General features: G+C 57.2%; 2 protein-coding genes across 5 annotated transcripts in view; both read left to right on the top strand.

The window, feature by feature from the left end:
* The window catches only part of BLZF1 (basic leucine zipper nuclear factor 1), a 28,866-nt gene extending 19,002 nt beyond the window's left edge, over nucleotides 1-9,864 (top strand). For both annotated transcript variants that reach the window (XM_078882655.1, XM_078882656.1), the window contains 3 exons: nucleotides 2,214-2,342; nucleotides 7,150-7,471; nucleotides 8,266-9,864. In XM_078882655.1, coding sequence (XP_078738781.1) covers nucleotides 2,214-2,342; nucleotides 7,150-7,471; nucleotides 8,266-8,460 — 646 coding nt within the window. In that variant the 3' untranslated portion in view covers nucleotides 8,461-9,864. The remainder of the gene's footprint in view (nucleotides 1-2,213; nucleotides 2,343-7,149; nucleotides 7,472-8,265) is intronic.
* A 3,247-nt stretch (nucleotides 9,865-13,111) lies between these two features.
* Nucleotides 13,112-26,034, top strand: part of DKC1 (dyskerin pseudouridine synthase 1) — a 31,793-nt gene continuing 18,870 nt past the window's right edge. For 2 of the 3 annotated variants that reach the window (XR_013640599.1, XM_078882642.1), the window contains exons 1-5: nucleotides 14,903-15,677; nucleotides 17,448-17,506; nucleotides 21,280-21,369; nucleotides 21,705-21,796; nucleotides 22,899-23,083. Coding sequence is in view for 2 of the 3 variants with exons in the window: in XM_078882642.1 (XP_078738768.1) it covers nucleotides 15,584-15,677; nucleotides 17,448-17,506; nucleotides 21,280-21,369; nucleotides 21,705-21,796; nucleotides 22,899-23,083 (520 nt within the window). In the remaining variant the exon portion in view is untranslated. Of the gene's footprint in view, nucleotides 13,240-14,902; nucleotides 15,678-17,447; nucleotides 17,507-21,279; nucleotides 21,370-21,704; nucleotides 21,797-22,898; nucleotides 23,084-26,034 lie in introns of those variants that run through there. The other variant, XM_078882643.1, reaches the window with a different exon arrangement.

Raw genomic sequence — 26,034 nt, 5'->3', positions numbered from 1 at the left:
AGGCCCTAGGCCCAGGAAAGCCTGGATCTCTAGGCCCGTATTTGCCGTTGAATGTGCTGTGTATCCTCACATCATCATACCTGGTTATGGTCGTGTTGAGACTCTTAATGTCATTAGCAGTGATTGTGTGGCGTTATGTCCGCGTCTGTGTGGGGGGAGCGGTGGCGCAGCGGTGAGCGCTACGCCGCACTACGAGCCTGGCAAGAGTCCCGAGTTCGATTCCCGCTCACGGTCCAGGCCCTCCCCCCGTAGATCAACTCAGCCTCAGATGAGTAGCTGGTGCAGCGGTGTGTAGTGAACATCGCCACCAGAGGGAGACAAAGGCGGCCTGGCGTGGTGCTGGCCACCCACCCCCTCGTGTGCCACGGGTCCTGCTGCTGCTGCTGCTGCTGCCGGCTACTCAGGGCAGAGCTCGCAAACGGGTTTTGATTCCTTACCCCCCGTACCCGTACCCGGCCGCACCAGGGTCGCAAACGGCTACCCGTACCCGGCCGTACCCGTACCCTACCCGTACCCGGCCGGTTACGGGTAGGGTACGGGTATCGGGTACCCGATTGCGACCTCTGGGATGAAGCCATGTTGCAGGCGCGGGTGGGTTGATTCTAGAAACTTGAATTGTGGGAAGAGACAAGACGTTGGGAAATGAGTGACAAACGGTGACTCACCAGTGACTCACGGCCTACCCGTACCCGTACCAGGCCGCACCAGGGTCGCAAATGGGTACCCGTACCCGGCTGGGTACAGGTAGCCGGGTATCGGGTAGGGTACGGGTATCGGGTACCCGGTTGCGACCTCTGACTGACGGCACTTTCCCCGACAGCGTAGCTGTCAACCCACACGCTTTACCCCGTGTTCTTGTGCAGGGTAATTGAGTCTTCAGGTCCATACGGCGTACAGCCGTTTCAATACGGGGGGAGGGAAACTAAATCGTGTCTATTTGTTTGAGATAATAGGTTTTTTACCCTTCTATCTGGCAACAAAACTGACACCTTTTTACAAGGAGTCATGTTTGCATAGACCACAATACCTGCAGTCATAATGCAAACAAAAAACATAACTCTGATAATATGCACTGTCCTTGAAGTTGATTGGTCCACACCCGAGACAGCTTTCCTTAGAGCCTAGTCTCACATGGGTTGGACCAGATGACGCCAAAAGGCGCACAACTCAAAGACAATGCACCATCAGAGTATGAGAGCTCGGGGCAAGCATCTACACTATGGGAACCTCATTTGCCAGTAAAAATATGATAATTGGTTTTTTACCCTTCTATCTGGCAACAAAACTGACACCTTTTGGCGTCATCTGGTCCAACCCATGTGAGACTAGGCTCTAAGGAAAGCTGTCTCGGGTGTGGACCAATCCACTTCAAGGACAGTGCACATACATTATCAGAGTTATGTCTTTTGTTTGTATTATGACTGCAGCTATTGCGGTCTATGCAAACATGACTCCTTGTAAAAAGGTGTCAGTTTTGTTGCCAGATAGAAGGGTAAAAAACCAATTATCATATTTTTACTGGCAAATGAGGTTCCCATAGTGTAGAACAATACAGCTGTGTTAAGATGTTAAAACTCCAAACTGAAACCTGTTACAAGGAATCGTGTCTGCATTAACCACAATACTTGTGGTCAGAATGCAAACAAAAAACACTGATAATATATCATTCATTGTCCTTGAAACTGATTGGTCCACACCAGAGACGGCTTTCTTTTGAGCCTCGTCTCAAACGGTGTCAGACCAGAGGATGCCGACAGGCGAGCTCTGTTTGTGTTTCTCCCTCGCGGCGGGACGTTGTAGGATGAACGTTGAGGTTGATAAGGGCCACGGGGTGACCGATACGGTCTGAATCGGCCTGTAGCGAGGTGGGGGCGCTGACAAGGAGTGGCAGTTGTGGGGGGCAGTCAGTCTCAAGGTCTCAGGGGGGAGCTTTGTGCTGTGGGGGGCAGTCAGTCTGAAGGCCTCAAGGGGGAGCTTTGTGCTGTGGGGGGCAGTCAGTCTGAAGGCCTCAAGGGGGAGCTTTGTGCTGTGGGGGGCAGTCAGTCTGAAGGCCTCAAGGGGGAGCTTTGTGCTGTGCGTGTGTGTGCGTGCGTGTGTGTGCGTGCGTGTGTGTGCGTGTGTGTGCGTGTGTGTGTGTGCGTGTGTGTGCGTGCGTGTGCGTGTGTGTGCGTGCGTGTGTGTGTGCGTGCGTGCGCGTGTGTGTGCGTGCGCAGGGTCATGTCGGAGGAGCTGGCGGGCGCCCGTGTGCACGCCCTGCGCTCGTTCCGGGAGGCGCAGGGCGCCGTTCACGACCTGTTCAGCGAGCGCACGCAGCTCTGCGTCGACCTGCAGGACACGCACCGGTGAGTCTCCCTGTGGCACCCCACGGCGACTCACACCCCACGGCGACTCACACCCCGTGGCGACCCGCACCGCTGAGTCTCCCTGTGGCACCCCACGGCGACTCACACCCCACGGCGACTCACACCCCGTGGCGACCCGCACCGCTGAGTCTCGCTGTGGCACCCCACGGCGACTCACACCCCACGGCGACTCACACCCCACGGCGACTCACACCCCACGGCGACTCACACCCCACGGCGACTCACACCCCACGGCGACTCACACCCCACGGCGACTCACACCCCGTGGCGACTCACACCCCGTGGCGACCCGCACCGCTGAGTCTCGCTGTGGCACCCCACGGCGACTCACACCCCACGGCGACTCACACCCCACGGCGACTCACACCCCACGGCGACTCACACCCCACGGCGACTCACACCCCACGGCGACTCACACCCCACGGTGACTCACACCCCGTGGCGACTCACACCCCACGGCGACACGCACCGCTGAGTCTCGCTGTGGCACCCCACGGCGCTGCAGGCTACTGGAGGAGCTGGTGCTGGCGCTGCAGTGGGGCAGGCAGCCCACGTACACACACACTCACACACTCACACTCGTGTACACACACACACTCACACGTACCCTGTGTGTGTGTGTGCTGCAGGCTGCTGGAGGAGCTGGTGCTAGCGCTACAGTGGGGCAGGCAGCCTACGTACACACACTCACTCACACGTGTACACACTCGCACGTACACACACTCACACGTGTACACGCACACACACACTCACACACACACTCACACGTGTGTGTGTGTGTGTGTGCGTGTATGTGTACACGTGTGTGCACGCTGCAGGCTACTGGAGGAGCTGGTGCTGGCGCTGCAGTGGGGCAGGCAGCCCACGTACTCACACACTCACACACTCACACACACTCACACACACACTCACACGTGTGTGTGTGTGTGTGCTGCAAGCTACCGGAGGAGCTGGTGCTGGCGCTGCAGTGGGGCAGGCAGCCCACGTACACACACACTCACACACTCACACTCGTGTACACACAACAACAACAACAACCGCCATTCGCCACTAAGTGGCGGTGACGTCACCACGACGCTTGTGCCAGGCCATGTGCACCTTGAGGCCACGTGAAGTGTCGAACGCCCGCTGGCAGGAGGTCACGGGGCAGACCCAGGTGCCACGGGTCGACTGACCGAGATGACCGAGATGACTGGCTGATGCACCACCTGTGCCCCCTACTGTGCCAACTTGCTGTGCTTTAGCCACCCGGCGCTCCGCTCGTTGTTGTGAGCGTCGCTCCTCCGCCCTCCGTTGTTGTTGGAGGGCGACTGCCTCCAACTGCCCAGTAGCGTCCTTCACGAGCCTCCTCCACTGAGGCCGATCTTGACACCGCTGGTACCAGTCATCGGCAAGTCCACTCAGCTCCACGTCCTCCTGTACCACATCACTCCATCTCTTCTCTAGCCCGTGCCGCGCCCGTTTAGCCCCCTCGATCCGGCCGAACAAAAGCTGTTTAGGCATGCGGTGGCTGGGCATGCGGGCTACATGACCCAGCCAACGCAGCCTTGCCTGCCGGAGGAGCTCACTGATGGGACTTTGCCCAGATCTTTCAAGGACTTGTGAGCTCCTCACACAATCCAGCCTGGTCAAACCCAGGATGGATCGTAGGCAGGCCAGCCTAAATGTTTCCAACCGGCGAAGATGCTCCACTAGGGGGGTCCACGTTTCGCAAGCGTAGAGAAGGGAGGGAATGACCGTGGCCGAGAAGACCTGAAGCTTCGTGCGGAGCGACAGACCAGGTAGCTTCCACACAGCGTTACGCAACCGATGAAAAGATATTGCCGCTCGACTGATTCGGAGTGAGACCTCTGCTGATAAACTGGAGCTGGTCATGAGCACACTGCCCAGGTATGGGAAACTCTCTACTCTCTCCACAACTGCCCCATCACCGATTGGGAGTTGTGGGGGCGGAGTGCCCGATGGTACAAAATACCCAGGCAGGTGCTTAGTTTTGGTGGGGCTGATGGTAAGGCCCCACCTCTTAGTGGCACACTCCAGCCTCAGCAGCAGCGTCTCCAACTCCTCTTCTGAATGAGCAGCTATTACCAAATCATCGGCATACATAACGTGGTTGACCAATAGGGAGCCATCCCTTGATCGCACCCGGGCGTCGATCAGCCTCCCATTATATCTGTACCAAATGGTAATTCCCCCGGTACAGCTATTGAAGGCTTCACGAACTACGCAGTCGAAATAGATGTTAAATAATGTGGGAGCCAGAGGACATCCCTGTCGCACCCCAAGGTGTACAGGGAAAGGCTCCGACTCCCGGCCACGTAGTTTTACCCGGGCCCGCTCACCATCATGAAGGTCCTTAATGATCGTGAGCAGAGGGTCAGGGACTCCGAAAGCACGAAGAACAACCCAGAGCCCAGTCCTACTGATGGTATCATAGGCCTTGACCAGGTCAATAAAGCAGAGATGTAGGTCTTTTTGGAATTCCCTACACCTCTGCTGTAGCAGACGGACAGAAAATATGGCATCTGTGCAGGACCGCCCTTTCCTGAAACCACATTGGGGCTCCGCAAGCCTCTCCTCAGCATGCCTAGCAAGGCGATGTTGAATAATCCTTGCCAGGACCTTACCCGGCACACTGAGGAGTGAGATGCCCCTGTAGTTGTTACAGTCTGTGCGGTCCCCCTTCTTAAAGAGGGGGACCACCAGGGCATCCTTCCAGTCCTGCGGAACCCGTCCAGTGGTCCAGACTGTTGTTATGATGTCATATAGGGCAGTCTGTGCACAAACGCCACCCTCCCTCAGCATTTCGCCTGGGAGATCATCTCTGCCCGGTGCCTTCCCTGGTCTCAGACTCCGGATCGCCCTCAGTACTTCCTCAACAGCCGGTACCTCAGCCAGCCACTCACAGGGGGTGACCTCTTCCAATATTTGAGGCACCGCAGCCTCAGCAGGGTTATCCCCACTTTGTGCCATGATGTTTTCCTGGCTGAGAGATTTTCCCTCCCCCAGGACCTCACAGAAATGCTCAGCAAATCTGCAAACCTGTTCCTGGGGGTCGGAGATTGGATCACCGTTTTTTCCTCTAATGATGGTAATAGGTGTGGCGCTGCAGGTTACTTTTTTGATGGAGTTAAATAGTGATTTGTGATCGCGGGCCACTGAGGCAGACTCCATCTCCTCAGCAACCCGCGACCACCACCCATCCTTACAGCGCCTTACGGCTCTCCGAACCTCCGAGCGAAGGCTGCGGTAAACCTCCTCATTCTCTGACGTGGGATGCTGTAGGCGATGAGAGTGGGCCTGTCGCTTTTTCTCAATTAACCTGAACACCTCCTCCGTCAGCCAGGGTTCCCGGGGAGGTCTGGACCGCGTACCCAAAGCAGCCATTGCAGCTGCATGAGTCACAGTCTTAAACCTCGCCCATTTACCCTCGACATCAGGTGGAGTGGGGGACGATGCCAACCCCAGCTGCAAGCGATGATGAAATTCTCGCTTGCAACTTTCATCAGCTAACTTAGACCAGGCCACTTTTGGTTGGAATGGGATCCTGGGTGTACACCCACCACCGGAGTGGAAGAATGGCAGGCGCATCTTACAGATGACTAGTCGATGGTCAGAGGGCAGATCAGCTCCACGGTAGGTCCTGGTGTCAAGGACATGGGCTCGCATCCGCTGGTCCGTCACTACGTAGTCCAGCAGATGTTCTTGCTTGGACCCGGCATGCATCCATGATGTTGTGTGGATGCGCCGATGCCGGAAGAGCGTGTTGGTAATTACAAGCCCATGGGCTGCACAGAAATCTAGCAGCCTCCTACCGTTGTTATTGAGCTGATCTGGCCCATGCCTTCCAATCACTCCAGACCAGGTGCCAGCATCATGACCAACTCGGGCATTGAAGTCACCCAACAAGATGACTCTGTCCCGAGTGGCCACTTTAGCCAGCACCTGTGACAGTAGGTCATAGAAAGCGTCTGACTCATCGGCTTTGCCTGCATCCCTCCACGGATGTTCGTCTTCGGTGGGGGCGTAAGTAACCACGACCACCACTCCTCGCCTCTGGTTGATGGGAAGGCGAGCCCAAAGTATCCTGGGGCTTACAGCTTCCCACACCTCACCGCCACGCTCCCACGCCCCCTTCATTCTTTTGTTCAGAAGAAGAGCCACACCCTGTTGTTTGGCAGTCTCCTGCCCCGAGTAGAGGACTGTCCACCCCTCATGGTGGCAGGAGCCAGAACCGGTCCACCGGACCTCCTGAATGCCACAGAGATCCAGGCGGTACCGGTCCAGCTCCCGACAGAGGAGTGGCAGCCTCTCCTCCGCAGTGAGCGTTCGAACATTCCACGTGGCCATCCGCAATGGTTTTTCGTTGTTACTGGAGGAGCCCCGAGGGTTAAAATTCAATCTCCTGGCTCCGCCAAATGGGGTTTGGCCAGGAGACGTCATAAAAGCCTGACCCCCCGGGGCCTCCGGCACAAGCTTATTAATTACAGGTTTATGTTTAAATCGTAGTTTAGTGGTGGTTAATTGAAGGTGGAGGGGTTACCAGCCCCTCGCACCCGTCCAGAGCCCCCGTTTAGCCACTGTGGTGGTCACAGACGCCATGAGGGGAGAGGCCAATGGGCATTGGCCCTCCCCCCACAGCACTGCCCACGACAGTGTTGCCCGTCCGGCACCGCGAGGAGGTAGGAGGTTGTTTTGCCGGACTCACACACACACACGTGTACACACACACGTGTACACACACACACTCACGTACACCCCGTGTGTGTGTGTGTGCGCACTGCAGGCTACTGGAGGAGCTGGTGCTGGCGCTGCAGTGGGGCAGGCAGCCCACGTACGCGCTGGGCGCCACGCGGCGTGCCCACACCAGCCTGGAGCTGGCCGAGGCCTGCGCCACGCTCGCCGCACTGCTCACACAGCGCCTGCTGGGGGGACACAGCGGCGGGGCGGTGAAGTCATCGCCGCCGCCACCAGCTGCTGCTGCTGCTGCTGGTGCTGGTGGTGGTGCTGGTGGTGGTGCTGCTGGTGGTGGTGGTGGTGCTACAGTGGCGGCAGTGCAGGCTCCGGCGCAGCTGTGCAGCACGGCCGCTGAGAGGATGGCGCAGCAGGTGAGTGGCGACCGCTGGTGGCGGTTGTGGTGGTGTGTCGGTGCGTGTCGGTGTGTGTGTCTGTGTGTGTCTGTGTGTGTGTCGGTACGTGTCGGTACGTGTCTGTGTGTGTCTGTGTGTCGGTGTGTGTCGGTGCGTGTTGGTGCGTGTCAGTGCGTGTGTCTGTGTATGTCAGTGTGTGTGTGTCTGTGTGTGTCTGTGTGTGTGTCGGTACGTGTCGGTACGTGTCTGTGTGTGTGTCGGTGCGTGTCAGTGCGTGTGTCTGTGTGTGTCAGTGTGTGTGTGTCTGTGTGTGTCTGTGTGTGTCTGTGTGTGTGTCGGTGTGTGTGTCGGTACGTGTCGGTGCGTGTCGGTGTGTGTGTCGGTGCGTGTCAGTGCGTGTGTCTGTGTGTGTCAGTGTGTGTGTGTCTGTGTGTGTCTGTGTGTGTGTCGGTGTGTGTGTCGGTACGTGTCGGTACGTGTCAGTGTGTGTCTGTGTGTGTCTGTGTGTGTGTCTGTGCGTGTCAGTGTGTGTGTCGGTGCGTGTCAGTGCGTGTGTCTGTGTGTGTCAGTGTGTGTGTGTCTGTGTGTGTCTGTGTGTGTGTCGGTGTGTGTGTCGGTGTGTGTCGGTACGTGTCAGTGTGTGTCTGTGTGTGTCTGTGTGTGTCTGTGTGTCAGTGCATGTCTGTACGTGTCTGTGCGTGTCCATACGTTTCCGTACCGTGCGTGTGTCTGTCTTTGTGTCCGTACCGTGCCTGCGCGTGTCTGTAGCTGTCTGTGCGTGTCCTCACCGCGTGAGCGTGTCCGCTCTGCAGGTGCTCCGGATGAGCGAGGTGAGGATGGCCGACCCGATGATGGTGGACGACGCCGCCGGCTCCGGCGTCACCGGGCGCCTGCTGCCCGGCAAGCCGAGCACCGCCGGGCGCTTCCACCCGTACACGCACACGCGCCAGGAGCACATCACCTTCACCTGCTGCAGGCGCTGCACCGGCGACATCATCGTCGTGTGATGGCGGCGGCGGTGGCGCGAACGACGGATGATGACGATGATGACGACGATGACGATGGTGACAATGACGACGACGATGATGACGACGATGATGACGACGACGACGACGACGACGATGATGATGATGACGACGATGATGATGATGATGACGACGATGATGATGATGATGACGACGATGATGATGATGATGATGACGACGACGATGACGATGGTGACGATGACGACGACGACGATGACGACGATGATGACGACGATGACGATGGTGACAATGACGACGACGATGATGACGATGACGACGACGATGACGATGATGACGACGATGATGATGATGACGACGTTGACGGCGGTGACAATGATGACGACGATGATGATGACGGCGATGACGACGACGACGACGATGACGACGATGACGACGATGATGACGACGTTGACGGCGGTGACAATGATGACGACGATGATGATGACGATGACGACGATGATGATGACGATGACGACGATGATGACGATGATGACGACGATGACGACGATGATGACGACGATGATGACGACGATGATGATGACGATGGTGATAATCATTACGACGATGACGTTAATGATGATTATTCATTTTTTGGTTAACAAAAATCTCAACGCGTTCCGTGTCAACAACGCTGAGTTTGTGTGCGTTTCTGTGTGTCTGTGTCAGTCTGTGTGTCTATGTGTGTGTTTCTGTGTCTGTGTCTATGTGTGTCTGTGTCAGTCTGGCTGTGTCAGTCTGTGTGTTTCTGTGTCTGTGTCAGTCTGTGTGTCTATGTGTATGTTTCTGTGTGTGTGTCTATGTGTGTGTCTGTGTGTCTGTGTCAGTCTGGCTGTGTCAGTCTGTGTGTTTCTGTGTCTGTGTCAGTCTGAGTGTTTGTGTGGGTTTGTGTGTATCTGTGTGTGTTTCTGTGTGTGTTTGTGTGTGTCTGTGTGTGTATGTGTGTGTGTATGAGTCGGTGTGTGTGTGTGGGTCTATGTGTGTCTGTGTGTGTGTATGAGTCTATGTGACAAAGGTTCCCCGTATAGCTTTAACAGACCGTTCGGGGCAAGTGCTGCTCTCCACAACACACACACACAGACACACACACAGACAGCCACACACAAAGACACACGCACAGACACACACAGACACACACACAGACACACACAAATACACACAAAGACACACAGACAGACACACAAAGACAGACACACACACAGACACACACAGACACACACATAACCAGGTGTTGTTGTTGACACGAAGTGTGTCGTTGTTGTTGGCTGTACTTCTGCTCCACCATCACCACCACTGCCAGCAGCTGTAGCTGCAGCTGCAGCAACTGCAGCAACTGCAGCAGCAACTGCAGCAGCAGCAGCTGCAGCTGCAGCAGCAGCAGCTGCAGCTGCAGCAGCAGCAGCTGCAGCAGCAGCAGCAGCTGCAGCAGCAGCAGCTGCAGCAGCAGCAGCAACTGCAGCAGCAGCAGCTGCAGCAGCAGCAGCTGCAGCAGCAGCAGCTGCAGCAGCAGCAGCAGCAACTGCAGCAGCAGCAACTGCAGCAGCAGCAGCTGCAGCAGCAGCAGCTGCAGCAGCAGCAGCAGCAACTGCAGCAGCAGCAACTGCAGCAGCAGCAGCAGCTGCAGCAGCAGCAGCAGCTGCAGCAGCAGTAGCAGCTGCAGCAGCAGCAGCAGCTCCAGCTGCAGCAGCTGCAGCAGCAGCTGCAGCAGCAGTAGCAGCTGCAGCAGCAGCTGCAGCAGCAGCAGCTGCAGTAGTAGCAGCTGCAGCAGCAGCAGCAGCAGCTGCAGCAGCAGCAGCAGCAGCAGCTGCTGCAGCAGCAGCAGCTGCAGCAGGTTCACGGTGTTCAATAAAATTCCACATTCCCGTACCAGGGTCCAGCACAACCCACGTGCTCACCTGTGTGTGTGTGGTGGAAGTTGTGATGCAGCAGTGGGTGGTGAGTGGTGAGTGGTTGGTGAGTGAGTGAGTGGTTGGTGGGTGAGTGGTGAGTGAGTGGTTGGTGAGTGAGTGAGTGGTGAGTGAGTGGGTGAGTGAGTTAGTGGTGGGTGAGTAGTGAGTGAGTGGTGGGTGAGTGGTGGGTGAGTGGTGAGTGAGCGGTGGGTGAGTGAGTGAGTGGTGGGTGAGTGAGTGAGTGGTGGGTGAGTAGTGAGTGAGTGGTGGGTGAGTGGTGAGTTAGTGAGTGGTGAGTTAGTGGTGAGTGAGTGAGTTGTGGGTGAGTGGTGAGTGAGTGGTGAGTGAGTGAGTGAGTGGTGAGTAAGTGGTGAGTTAGTGGTGGGTGAGTTAGTGGTGAGTGAGTGAGTTGTGGGTGAGTGAGTGGTGGGCGAGTAAGTGAGTGGTGGGTGAGTAGTGATTGAGTGAGTGAGTGAGTGGTGGGTGAGTAGTGAGTGAGTGGTGAGTGAGTGGTGGGTGAGTGGTGGGTGAGTAGTGAGTGAGTGAGTGGTAGGTGTGTGGTGAGTGAGTGGTGAGTGAGTGGTGGGTGAGTGAGTGGTAGGTGTGTGGTGAGTGAGTGGTGAGTTAGTGGTGAGTGGTGAGTGAGTGGTGGGTGAGTAGTGATTGAGTGGTGAGTGAGTGAGTGAGTGGTGGGTGAGTGAGTGAGTGGTGGGTGAGTGAGTGAGTGGTGGGTGAGTGGTGGAAGTTGTGATGCAGTAGTGGGTGGTGAGTAGTGAGTGAGTGGTGAGTGAGTGAGTGGTGAGTGAGTGGTGGGTGAGTGAGTGGTTGGTGAGTGAGTGGTTGGTGGGTGAGTGGTGAGTGAGTGGTTGGTGAGTAGTGAGTGAGTGGTGAGTGAGTGAGTGGTGAGTGAGTGGTGGGTGAGTGAGTGGTTGGTGAGTGAGTGAGTGGTTGGTGGGTGAGTGGTGAGTGAGTGGTTGGTGAGTAGTGAGTGAGTGGTGAGTGAGTGAGTGGTGAGTGAGTGGTGGGTGAGTGAGTGGTTGGTGAGTGAGTGGTTGGTGGGTGAGTGGTGAGTGAGTGGTTGGTGATTAGTGAGTGAGTGGTGAGTGAGTGAGTGGTGGGTGAGTGAGTGGTTGGTGAGTGAGTGAGTGGTTGGTGGGTGAGTGGTGAGTGAGTGGTTGGTGAGTGAGTGGTGAGTGAGTGGTGGGTGAGTGAGTGGTTGGTGAGTGAGTGAGTGGTTGGTGGGTGAGTGGTGAGTGAGTGGTTGGTGAGTGGTGAGTGAGTGGGTGAGTGAGTTAGTGGTGGGTGAGTAGTGAGTGAGTGGTGGTTGAGTGGTGAGTGAGTGAGTGGTGAGTGAGCGGTGGGTGAGTGAGTGAGTGAGTGGTGGGTGAGTGAGTGAGTGGTGGGTGAGTAGTGAGTGAGTGGTGGGTGAGTGGTGAGTTAGTGAGTGGTGAGTTAGTGAGTGGTGAGTTAGTGGTGAGTGAGTGAGTTGTGGGTGAGTGGTGAGTGAGTGGTGAGTGAGTGAATGAGTGGGTGAGTGAGTGAGTGAGTGGGTGAGTGAGTGGGTGAGTGAGTGGTGAGTGGGTGAGTGAGTGGTGAGTAAGTGGTGAGTTAATGGTGGGTGAGTTAGTGGTGAGTGAGTGAGTTGTGGGTGAGTGAGTGGTGGGCGAGTGAGTGAGTGAGTGGTGGGTGAGTAGTGATTGAGTGAGTGAGTGGTGGGTGAGTAGTGAGTGAGTGGTGAGTGAGTGGTGGGTGAGTGGTGGGTGAGTAGTGAGTGAGTGAGTGGTGAGTGAGTGGTGGGTGAGTGGTGGGTGAGTGAGTGGTGGGTGAGTGAGTGGTAGGTGTGTGGTGAGTGAGTGGTGAGTTAGTGGTGAGTGTTGAGTGAGTGGTGGGTGAGTAGTGAGTGAGTGGTGAGTGAGTGGTGAGTGAGTGGTGGGTGAGTGAGTGGTAGGTGTGTGGTGAGTGAGTGGTGAGTGAGTGGTGGGTGAGTGAGTGGTGGGTGAGTGGTGAGTGAGTGGTGAGTGAGTGAGTGGTGGGTGAGTGAGTGGTGGGTGAGTAGTGAGTGAGTGGTGAGTGAGTGGTGGGTGAGTGAGTGAGTGGTGGGTGAGTGAGTGGTGGGTGGGTGAGTGAGTGGTGGGTGAGTGGTGAGTGAGTGGGGGGTGAGGTGGGAGCTGCAGAGGTCGCAACCGGGTACCCGATACCCGGCCGGGTACGGGTACCCGTTTGCGACCCTGGTGCGGCCGGGTACGGGTAAGGAATCTAAACCCGTTTGCGACCTGTGCAGTGTGGGGGTGAGGTGGGGGGTGGGTGGGGGCTGTGGGGGGTGGGTGGAGGCTGTGGGGGGTGGGTGGAGGCTGTGGGGGGTGGGTGGGGGCTGTGGGGGGTGGGTGGGGGCTGTGGGGGGTGGGTGGGGCCTGTGGGGGGTGGGTGGAGGCTGTGGGGGGTGGGTGGGGGCTGTGGGGGGTGGGTGGGGGCTGTGGGGGGTGGGTGGAGGCTGTGGGGGGTGGGTGGAGGCTGTGGGGGGTGGGTGGGGGCTGTGGGGGGTGGGTGGGGGCTGTGGGGGGTGGGTGGGGCCTGTGGGGGGTGGGTGGAGGCTGTGGGGGGTGGGTGGGGGCTGTGGGGGGTGGGTGGGGGCTGTGGGGGGTGGGTGGGGCCTGTGGGGGGTGGGTGGAGGCTGTGGGGGGTGGGTGGGGGCTGTGGGGGGTGGGTGGGGCCTGTGGGGGCTGTGGGGGCTGTGGGTGGGGGGTGGGTGATGACGCTACATCCGGTTAACCCTCTCCCGCCAGTCCTCACTCCGCGCATGCGCACTGCGTCCCCGCGTGCTGCTCACCACGTGGTGGAGGAGAGGCCCAGGCGAGCACCATGGCGGAGGCTGCAGGTGAGCGGAGAGCGGAGTGGTGAGAAGGAGTGGTGTGGTGAGGAGGTGTGGAGTGGTGAGGAGGAGTGGTGAGGTGTGGAGTGGTGAGGAGGAGTGGTGAGGAGGAGGAGTGGTGTGGTGAGGTGTGGAGTGGTGAGGAGGAGTGGTGAGGTGTGGAGTGGTGAGGAGGAGTGGTGTGGTGAGGTGTGGAGTGGTGAGGAGGTGTGGTGTGGAGTGGTGAGGAGGAGGAGTGGTGAGGTGTGGAGTGGTGAGGAGGAGTGGTGTGGTGAGGTGTGGAGTGGTGAGGAGGTGTGGTGTGGTGTGGAGTGGTGAGGAGTGGTGTGGTGAGGTGTGGAGTGGTGAGGAGGAGTGGTGAGGTGTGGAGTGGTGAGGAGGAGTGGTGTGGTGAGGTGTGGAGTGGTGAGGAGGAGTGGTGAGGAGGAGTGGTGAGGAGGAGGAGTGGTGTGGTGAGGTGTGGAGTGGTGAGGAGGTGTGGTGAGGTGTGGAGTGGTGAGGAGGTGTGGTGAGGTGAGGAGTGGTGAGGAGGAGTGGTGTGGAGTGGTGAGGAGGAGTGGTGTGGTGAGGTGAGGAGTGGTGAGGAGGAGTGGTGTGGAGTGGTGAGGAGGAGTGGTGTGGTGAGATGTGGAGTGGTGAGGAGTGGTGTGGAGTGGTGAGGAGGAGTGGTGTGGTGAGGTGTGGAGTGGTGAGGGGGAGGAGTGGTGTGGTGAGGTGTGGAGTGGTGAGGAGGAGTGGTGTGGTGAGGTGTGGAGTGGTGAGGAGGAGTGGTGTGGTGAGGAGTGGTGAGGAGGAGGAGTGGTGTGGTGAGGTGTGGAGTGGTGAGGAGGAGTGGTGTGTTGAGGTGAGGAGTGGTGAGGAGGAGTGGTGTGGAGTGGTGAGGAGGAGTGGTGTGGTGAGGTGTGGAGTGGTGAGGAGGAGTGGTGTGTTGAGGTGAGGAGTGGTGAGGAGGAGTGGTGTGGAGTGGTGAGGAGGAGTGGTGTGGTGAGGTGTGGAGTGGTGAGGGGGAGGAGTGGTGTGGTGAGGTGTGGAGTGGTGAGGAGGAGTGGTGTGGTGAGGTGTGGAGTGGTGAGGAGGAGTGGTGTGGTGAGGAGTGGTGAGGAGGAGGAGTGGTGTGGTGAGGTGTGGAGTGGTGAGGAGGAGTGGTGTGTTGAGGTGAGGAGTGGTGAGGAGGAGTGGTGTGGAGTGGTGAGGAGGAGTGGTGTGGTGAGGTGTGGAGTGGTGAGGAGGAGTGGTGTGTTGAGGTGAGGAGTGGTGAGGAGGAGTGGTGTGGAGTGGTGAGGAGGAGTGGTGTGGTGAGGTGAGGAGTGGTGAGGAGGAGTGGTGTGGAGTGGTGAGGAGGAGTGGTGTGGTGAGGTGTGGAGTGGTGAGGAGGAGGTGTGGTGTGGAGTGGTGAGTAGAGTGGTGAGGGACTCTGCTGCCCGAGAGTCGCCGCTGCGGCGGGGAGAGTTGAGAGCGTGGCGAGGGTGGAGGAGGAGGCGGGGAGCTGAGGGAGAGTTTTTATTTTACTTTTATAAATTTTGATTTTTTTACCTACGTGACTTACCGAAAAAAACCTAACAATATGAATACTTGCAGTCACGAAAGCTTCACATCTAGAATTGAGGAGAGAGAGTTGAGGTGGGTGAGGGGGGTGAGGGGGATGAGGGTGAGCGGCGACTCGCGCCCGTGTCTCTCCTCGCCTCTCGCGCGAGACGCGGACCGAGCCGAGGATTTGCCTCCGCGTCTCGTGTGGCGATGTTAGACCACCAGCACCAGTACCACGACTACAGTAGCAGTAGTAGTAGCAGCAGTAGTAGTAGCAGCAGGCCTCGCCTCGTGTGGCGATGTTAGACCACCAGCACCACGACTACAGCAGCAGCAGTAGTAGTAGCAGCAGTAGTAGCAGCAGGCCTCGCCTCGTGTGGCGATGTTAGACCACCAGCACCACGACTACAGCAGTAGTAGTAGTAGCAGCAGTAGTAGCAGCAGGCCTCGCCTCGTGTGGCGATGTTAGACCACCAGCACCACGACTACAGCAGTAGTAGTAGTAGCAGCAGTAGTAGCAGCAGGCCTCGCCTCGTGTGGCGATGTTAGACCACCAGTACCACGACTACAGCAGCAGCAGTAGTAGTAGCAGCAGCAGGCCTCGCCTCGTGTGGCGATGTTAGACCACCAGCACCAGTAGCACGACTACAGCAGTAGTAGTAGTAGCAGCAGTAGTAGCAGCAGGCCTCGCCTCGTGTGGCGATGTTAGACCACCAGTACCACGACTACAGCAGCAGCAGTAGTAGTAGCAGCAGCAGGCCTCGCCTCGTGTGGCGATGTTAGACCGCCACCACGACTACAGTAGTAGCAGCCTCGTGTGGTGATGTTAGACCACCAGCACCACTGCAGCAGTAGCAGCAGCAACAGGCCTCGCCTCGTGTGGCGATGTTATACTACCACGACTACAGCAGCGGCAGGTCTCGTGTGGCGATGTTAGATCACTACCTTACCACAGCAGCAGCAGGCCTCGCCTCGTGTGGCGATGTTAGACCACCGGCACCACCACCACGACTACAGCAGCAGCAGTAGTAGTAGCAGCAGGCCTCGCCGCGTGTGGCGATGTTAGACCACCACGACTACTACAGTAGCAGCAGGCCGCGCCTCGGCCCTGCTGTGATCCTGATGGTGGTGGTGGTGATGTGAGGATGTGATGGTGATGTGAGGATGGTGATGAGGTGGGGTGGATGTGGTGATGAGGTGCACCGCGTGGCTACGCGGGGTAGGCCTCAGGCTTCGTGCAGGGCGCTGGTGGCGGCTCGCACGTGCTGTGTGGTGGTGATGGTGATGATGTTGGGTGATGGTGATGTGTTATGGTGATGATGTTGGGTGATGGTGATGATGTTGGGTGATGGTGATGTGTTATGGTGGGGATGTTGATGTGATGGTGGTGATGATGTTGGGTGATGGTGATGTGTTATGGTGGGGATGTTGATGTGATGGTGGTGATGATGTTGGGTGATGGTGATGTGTTATGGTGGGGATGTTGATGTGATGGTGGTGATGATGTTGGGTGATGGTGATGATGTTGGGTGATGGTGATGTGTTATGGTGGGGATGTTGATGTGATGGTGGTGATGATGTTGGGTGATGGTGATGTGTTATGGTGGGGATGTTGATGTGATGGTGGTGATGATGTTGGGTGATGGTGATGGGTGATGGTGATGTCGTGTGATGGTGGTGATGTTGATGTGATGATCTGGTGGTGATGTTGTGTGATGGTGATGTTGTGTGATGGTGGTGATGTTGATGTGGTGGTGATGTGATGGTGCTGCTGTGTGATGGTGCTGATGGTGCTGCTGGGTGATGATGGTGATGATGGTGGTTGAGATGGTGGTGATGTGTGATGGTGGTGATGTTGATGTGGTGATTATGGTGGTGATGTTGATGTGGTGATGATGGTGGTGGGGATGATGGGGATGGTGGTGGTGGTGATGATGGTGATGGTGGTGATGATGGTGATGGTGGTGGTGGTGGTGATGATGATGATGGTGGTGGTGATGATGATGATGATGGTGGTGATGATGATGGTGGTGATGATGGTGGTGGGGATGATGGTGATGGTGGTGATGATGGTGGTGATGATGATGGTGGTGATGATGGTGGTGGGGATGATGGTGATGGTGGTGATGATGGTGATGGTGGTGATGATGGTGATGGTGGTGGTGATGATGATGGTGATGGTGGTGGGGATGGTGGTGGTGATGGTGGTGGTGATGATGGTGATGATGGTGGTGATGTGGTGATGGTGGTGATGTGGTGATGATGGTGGTGATGTGGTGATGGTGGTGGTGATGGTGATGGTGGTGATGATGATGGTGGTGGTGGTGATGATGATGATGGTGGTGATGGTGGTGATGGTGGTGATGGGGATGATGGTGATGATGGTGGTGGTGATGGTGGTGATGGTGGTGATGGTGGTGATGGTGGTGATGATGGTGGTGGTGGTGGTGATGGTGGTGGTGGTGATGGTGGTGATGGGGATGATGGTGATGATGGTGGTGGTGATGGTGATGATGATGGTGGTGGTGATGATGATGATGGTGGTGATGGTGGTGATGGGGATGATGGTGATGGTGGTGGTGATGATGTGGTGATGATGGTGATGATGGTGATGATGGTGATGGTGATGATGGTGGTGATGCTTGTGATGGTGGCGATGATGGTGATGGTGGCGGTCACCCCCACAGACGCACGCGAGAAGAGAGGCAGCAAGAAGAAGGGAGAGCTACAGGACCGCGAGATCGGGGTACACACACACACACCTACACACACACACCTACACACACACACACCTACACACACACACACCTACACACACACACCTACACACACACACACCTACACACACACACACCTACACACACACACCTACACACACACACACCTACACACACACACACACCTACACACACACACACCTACACACACACACACCTACACACACACACACCTACACACACACACACCTACACACACCTACACACACACACACCTACACACACACACACCTACACACACACACACCTACACACACACACACCTACACACACACACCTACACACACACACACCTACACACACACACACCTACACACACACACCTACACACACACACACCTACACACACACACACACCTACACACACACACACCTACACACACACACACCTACACACACACACACCTACACACACACACACCTACACACACCTACACACACACACACCTACACACACACACACCTACACACACACACACCTACACACACACACACCTACACACACACACACACCTACACACACACACACACACACCTACACACACACACACACACCTACACACACACACACCTACACACACACACACCTACACACACACACACCTACACACACACACCTACACACACACACACCTACACACACACACCTACACACACACACCTACACACACACACACCTACACACACACACACCTACACACACACACACCTACACACACACACCTACACACACACACCTACACACACACACCTACACACACACCTACACACACACACCTACACACACACACCTACACACACACACCTACACACACACACACCTACACACACACACACCTACACACACACACCTACACACACACACCTACACACACACACACCTACACACACACACCTACACACACACACCTACACACACACACCTACACACACACACACCTACACACACCTACACACACACACCTACACACACACACACCTACACACACACACCTACACACACACACACCTACACACACACACACCTACACACACACACACCTACACACACACACATCTACACACACACACACCTACACACACACACACCTACACACACACACCTACACACACACACACCTACACACACACACATCTACACACACACACACCTACACACACACACACCTACACACACACACCTACACACACCTACACACACACACCTACACACACACCTACACACACACACACCTACACACACACACACACCTACACACACACACACACCTACACACACACACACCTACACACACACACACCTACACACACACACCTACACACACACACACCTACACACACACACACCTACACACACACACCTACACACACACACACCTACACACACACACACACCTACACACACACACACCTACACACACACACACACCTACACACACACACACCTACACACACACCTACACACACACACACATGCCTACACACACACACACCTACACACACACACACCTACACACACACACACCTACACACACACCTACACACACACCTACACACACACATACACACACACACACCTACACACACACACCTACACACACACACACCTACACACACACACCTACACACACACACACCTACACACACACACACCTACACACACACACACCTACACACACACACCTACACGCACATCTACACACACACACACCTACACACACACACACCTACACACACACACACCTACACACACACACACCTACACACACACCTACACACACACACACCTACACACACACACACACCTACACACACACACACACCTACACACACACACCTACACACACACACACACCTACACACACACACACCTACACACACACACACCTACACACACACACCTACACACACACACACCTACACACACACACCTACACACACACACCTACACACACACACACCTACACACACACACACCTACACACACACACCTACACACACACCTACACACACACCTACACACACACACACCTACACACACACCTACACACACACACACCTACACACACACACACACACCTACACACACACACACCTACACACACACACCTACACACACACACCTACACACACACACCTACACACACACACCTACACACACACACCTACACACACACACCTACACACACACACACCTACACACACACACACCTACACACACACACACCTACACACACACACACCTACACACACACCTACACACACACACACACCTACACACACACCTACACACCTACACACACACCTACACACCTACACACACACCTACACACACACACACCTACACACACACACACCTACACACACACACACACCTACACACACACACCTACACACACACCTACACACACACACACCTACACACACACCTACACACACACACACCTACACACACACACCTACACACACACACCTACACACACACACACCTACACACACACACACCTACACACACACACACCTACACACACACACCTACACACCTACACACCTACACACACACACCTACACACACACACCTACACACACACACCTACACACACGCACACCTACACACACGCACACCTACACACACGCACACCTACACACACACACACCTACACACACACACACCTACACACAACAACAACAACCGCCATTCGCCACTAAGTGGCGGTGACGTCACCACGACGCTTGTGCCAGGCCATGTGCACCTTGAGGCCACGTGAAGTGTCGAACGGCCGCTGGCAGGAGGTCACGGGGCAGGCCCAGCGGATGCCACGGGTCGACTGACCGAGATGACCGAGATGACTGGCTGATGCACCACCTGTGCCCCCTACTGTACCAACTTGCTGTGCTTTAGCCACCCGGCACTCCGCTCGTTATTGTGAGCGTCGCTCCGCCGCCCTCCGTTGTTGTTGGAGGGCGACTGCCTCCAACTGCCCAGTAGCGTCCTTCACGAGCCTCTTCCACAGAGGCCGATCTTGACACCGCTGGTACCAGTCATCGGCAAGTCCACTCAGCTCCACGTCCTCCTGTACCACATCAGTCCATCTCTTCTCTAGCCCGTGCCGCGCCTGTTTAGCCCCCTCGATCCGGCCGAACAAAAGCTGTCTAGGCATGCGGTGGCTGGGCATGCGGGCTACATGACCCAGCCAACGCAGCCTTGCCTGCCGTAGGAGCTCACCGATGGGACCTTGCCCAGATCTTTCAAGGACTTGTGAGCTCCTCACACAATCCAGCCTGGCCAAACCCAGGATGGATCGTAGGCAGGCCAGCCCAAATGTCTCCAACCGGCGAAGATGCTCCAGTAGGGGGGTCCACATTTCGCAAGCGTCACTATTCCACAAGTAGTGACTAATCCCATATCTGCATTACCCATAAATATGCTAAATTCCTCTTGATATGCAAAATTCCTTTTTCAAGGCGCTCTCCCCCTCCAACCCAGCAGCTTAAATTAACGCTGCCAAGCCTGGTGGTTCCCATTCAGACGCTGTCTTCTCGACAGACCTGTTCTTCACCTGAGGACGGCTGCTTGCGTTGTGGCCGAAACGTCGTGAAAATTATATTATGTTTTTTTATTTCCCTTTTATGTGACTTTACCGAAAAGAAACCAAGAAGATGAATCCCTGCAGTCACGAAAGCTTTGAATCGAAATGTACGTGGGGGATCTTTGTGTGTGTGTGTGTGCGTGCGTCCGTAGGAGATCCAGCATCACGGAGACTTCCTCATCAAGCCCTCCGAGTCCACGGTGGCCAAACTCAACTCGGCACAGTGGCCCCTGCTCCTCAAGGTGCCGCCCTCATGCCCCTCCTGGCAGCGCCCCGGGGCACAGGGGCAGCTGCCACTGGGGGTGCCCCTAGACGAGGCCACAGCAGCAGCAGCCATCAGCGCACGCTACTGGCAGCAGGCCAATTCTCATCAATGTCTCTGTCTCTCTCTCTCCATCTCTCTCCATCTCCCCCCCCCTCTCCCCTACCTCCCCTCCCCCCTCGCTCTCCCCTACCCCCCCATCTCTCCCCACCCCCCCCTCTCTCCCCCACCCCCCTCTCTCTCTCCCCCACCCCCATCTCTCCCCCACCCCCCATCTCTCCCCCACCCCCCATCTCCCCCGCAACCACCGTGTAGAACTTTGACCGCCTGAATGTCCGCACCACCCACTACACGCCGCTCCCGAGCGGAGCGTCGCCACTCAAGCGCGAGCTGCAGGAGTACATCAAGTGAGTGCTCCCACTCGCCGCCATCGTCGTCACCGCCATCGTCGTCACCGCCATCGTCATTGTCATCGTCACCGCCATCGTCACCATCATTGTCATCGTCACCGCCATCGTCACCGCCATCGTCATTGTCATCGTCACCGCCATCGTCATCGCCATCGTCATCGCCATCGTCATTGTCATCGTCAACATCGCCATCGTCACCACCATCGCCACGATCGTCACCGTCATCACCGCCGTCACTGCCATCGTCAACATCGCCATCGTTACCACCATCGCCACGATCGTCACCGTCATCGCCACGATCGTCACCGTCATCGCCACGATCGTCACCATCATCGCCACGATCGTCACCGTCATCGCCATGATTGTCACCGTCATCGCCACGATCGTCACCGTCATCGCCACGATCGTCACCGTCATCGCCACGATCGTCACCGTCATCGCCACGATCGTCACCATCATCGCCACGATCGTCACCGTCATCGCCATGATTGTCACCGTCATCGCCACGATCGTCACCGTCATCGCCACGATCGTCACCGTCATCGCCACGATCGTCACCGTCATCGCCACGATCGTCACCGTCATCGCCATGATCGTCACCATCATCGCCACGATCGTCACCGTCATCGCCACGATCGTCACCGTCATCGCCACGATCGTCACCGTCATCACCGCCATCGTCAACATCGCCATCGTCACCGTCGTCACCACCATCGTCACGATCTTCACAGTCTCATCCGCCATCGTCACCACCATCGCCACGATCGTCACTGTCATCACCACCATTGTCATAGCCATCATCAACATCGCCATCGTCACCCCCATCACCATGATCGCCATTATTGCCATCATTGCCACCACCGTGCTCCATCCACTGCTGGATGACGTCCTCGCCAGTTCACCATCATTGTTGCGACCATCGTCATCTTGTGGTTGTGTCGTGGTTGTGTGGTTGTGGTTGTTGTCGTCGTGGTTGTGATGTTTGCGGTGGTTGTGATTGTGGTTGCCGTGATTGTGTTTGCGGAGGTGTTGCGGTGGTTGTGATGGTTGCGGTGATTGTGGTTGCGGTGGTTGTGACGTTTGCGGTGGTTGCGTCCAGGACGGGCTTCATCAACCTGGACAAGCCAGCCAACCCGTCGTCCCACGAAGTGGTGGCATGGATCAAGCGCATCCTGCGCTGCGACAAGACGGGGCACAGCGGCACGCTCGATCCCAAGGTCACAGGCTGCCTCATCGTGTGCATCGACCGTGCCACGCGTCTCGTCAAGTCCCAGCAGAGCGCCGGTGAGCACCGCACAACACCGTACAAACACCGTACCGCACCGTACAAACACCGTACCGCACCGTACAAACACCGTACAAACACCGCACAACACCGCACAAACACCGCACAAACACCGCACAAACACCGCACAACACCGCACAAACACCGCACAACACCGCACAACACCGCACAAACACCGCACAAACACCGCACAAACACCGCACAAACACCGCACAAACACCGCACAAACACCGCACAAACACCGCACAAACACCGCACAAACACCGCACAAACACCGCACAAACACCGCACAAACACCGCACAAACACCGCACAAACACCGCACAACACCGCACAAACACCGCACAACACCGCACAAACACCGCACAAACACCGCACAAACACCGCACAAACACCGCACAAACACCGCACAAACACCGCACAAACACCGCACAAACACCGCACAAACACCGCACAAACACCGCACAAACACCGCACAAACACCGCACAAACACCGCACAAACACCGCACAAACACGCGCACCGCATGCACCACACCCTCGTTGGTGGTGCGTGGAAGGAGACGCTGGTTTACCCCTCTCTGTGTGTCTTAGTGGTCGTGGTGGTGGTAGTGGTGGTAGTGGTGGTGGTAGTGGTGGTAGTGGTGGTAGTGGTGGTAGTGGTGGTGGTAGTGGTGGTGGTGGTGGTAGTGGTGGTGGTAGTGGTGGTGGTGGTGGTGGTGCGAAGTGATGATGATGTTTATCCATTCTCAGAGCCACCGCCCCCCTCTCCCCACAACGGCCGCCCCCCCCCCAGCGTCTTGCCGGGCGGGGGAGTAAGCTCGGCTCCCATTGGCCAACGGTCTCTGGGAGCCGAGCGCCGATTGGTCGGCGGAGGAGGGGGCAGGCGGGGTTGGAGGGGGGTGGGGGCCTCCGGGCCCCCCACTGCCCCTCCCCTCCCCGTCGGCTGAGACGAGTCGACTTTTCTGATCGCACGCCGAGTAGAGACAGAGTTGGTGGTCTAGACAAGGCTGAGACGAGTCGACATGATGAGAGTCTTTCTGTGCGGGGCAGCACAACTTTGTGTGCTGTTTTGTCTACACTCACCAACCCGCTCACCCACCCCACTCACTCACCCACCCCACTCACCCCACTCACCCATCCACCCAACCCACCCCACTCGCTCACCCACCAACCCACTCACTCGCCCAACTCACTCACCCACTCACCCACCCCATTCACCCACCCCATTCACTCACCCCACTCACTCACCCACCAACCCACTCACCCACCAACCCACCCACTCCACTCACTCACCCACCCCACTCACCCCACTCACCCCACTCACCCATCCACCCAACCCACCCCACTCACTCACCCACCCCACTCACCCCACTCACCCATCCACCCAACCCACCCCACTCGCTCACCCACCAACCCACTCACTCGCCCAACTCACTCACCCACTCACCCACCCCATTCACCCACCCCATTCACTCACCCCACTCACTCACCCACCAACCCACTCACCCACCAACCCACCCACTCCACTCACTCACCCACCCCACTCACCCCACTCACCCATCCACCCAACCCACCCCACTCACTCACCCACCCCACTCACCCCACTCACTCATCCACCCAACCCACCCCACTCGCTCACCCACCAACCCACTCACTCAACCAACTCACCCACCCACATTCACTCACCCCACTCACTCACCCACCAACCCACTCACCCACCAACCCACCCACCAACCCACCCACCAACCCACTCACCCACCCCACTCACTCACCCACCCCACTCACCCCACTCACCCATCCACCCAACCCACCCCACTCACTCACCCACCCCACTCACCCCACTCACCCGTCCACCCAACCCACCCCACTAGCTCACCCACCAACCCACTCACTCGCCCAACTCACTCACCCACTCACCCACCCCATTCACTCACCCCACTCACTCACCCACCAACCCACTCACCCACCCACCCACCAACCCACTCACCCACTCACCCACCCCATTCACTCACCCCACTCACCCACCAACCCACCCACCAACCCACCAACCCACTCACCCACCCCATTCACTCACCCCACTCACTCACTCACCCACCAACCCACTCACCCACCCCATTCACTCACCCCACTCACTCACCCACCCCACTCACCCCACTCACCCGTCCACCCAACCCACCCCACTAGCTCACCCACCAACCCACTCACTCGCCCAACTCACTCACCCACTCACCCACCCCATTCACTCACCCCACTCACTCACCCACCAACCCACTCACCCACCCACCCACCAACCCACTCACCCACTCACCCACCCCATTCACTCACCCCACTCACCCACCAACCCACCCACCAACCCACTCACCCACCCCATTCACTCACCCCACTCACTCACTCACCCACCAACCCACTCACCCACCCCATTCACTCACCCCACTCACTCACCCACCCCACTCACCCCACTCACCCGTCCACCCAACCCACCCCACTAGCTCACCCACCAACCCACTCACTCGCCCAACTCACTCACCCACCCCATTCACTCACCCCACTCACTCACCCACCAACCCACTCACCCACCCACCCACCAACCCACTCACCCACTCACCCACCCCATTCACTCACCCCACTCACCCACCAACCCACCCACCAACCCACCAACCCACTCACCCACCCCATTCACTCACCCCACTCACTCACTCACCCACCAACCCACTCACCCATCAACCCACCCACTCACCCAACCCACCCGCACCTCTCTACTCGTCCGGCGTTGTGTAACCGAGTCGTCACCGGGGATGTTGATTGCGTGTACCATGTGCCCCCCCTCCCCCATGTGCCCCCCCCCGTGACCCCCTCCCCCATGCCCCCCCCCTCCCCCATGATCCCCCGTGCCCCCCCCTCCCCCATGTGCCCCCCCCTCCCCCATGTGCCCCCCCCGTGCCCCCCCCCG

The sequence above is a fragment of the Lampetra fluviatilis genome, chromosome 66 (genome assembly GCF_964198595.1).
Source record: "Lampetra fluviatilis chromosome 66, kcLamFluv1.1, whole genome shotgun sequence".
Lineage (NCBI taxonomy): Eukaryota > Metazoa > Chordata > Hyperoartia > Petromyzontiformes > Petromyzontidae > Lampetra > Lampetra fluviatilis.
Note: the sequence above shows the minus strand (reverse complement) of the source record. Positions and strands in the feature narration are given on the sequence as shown.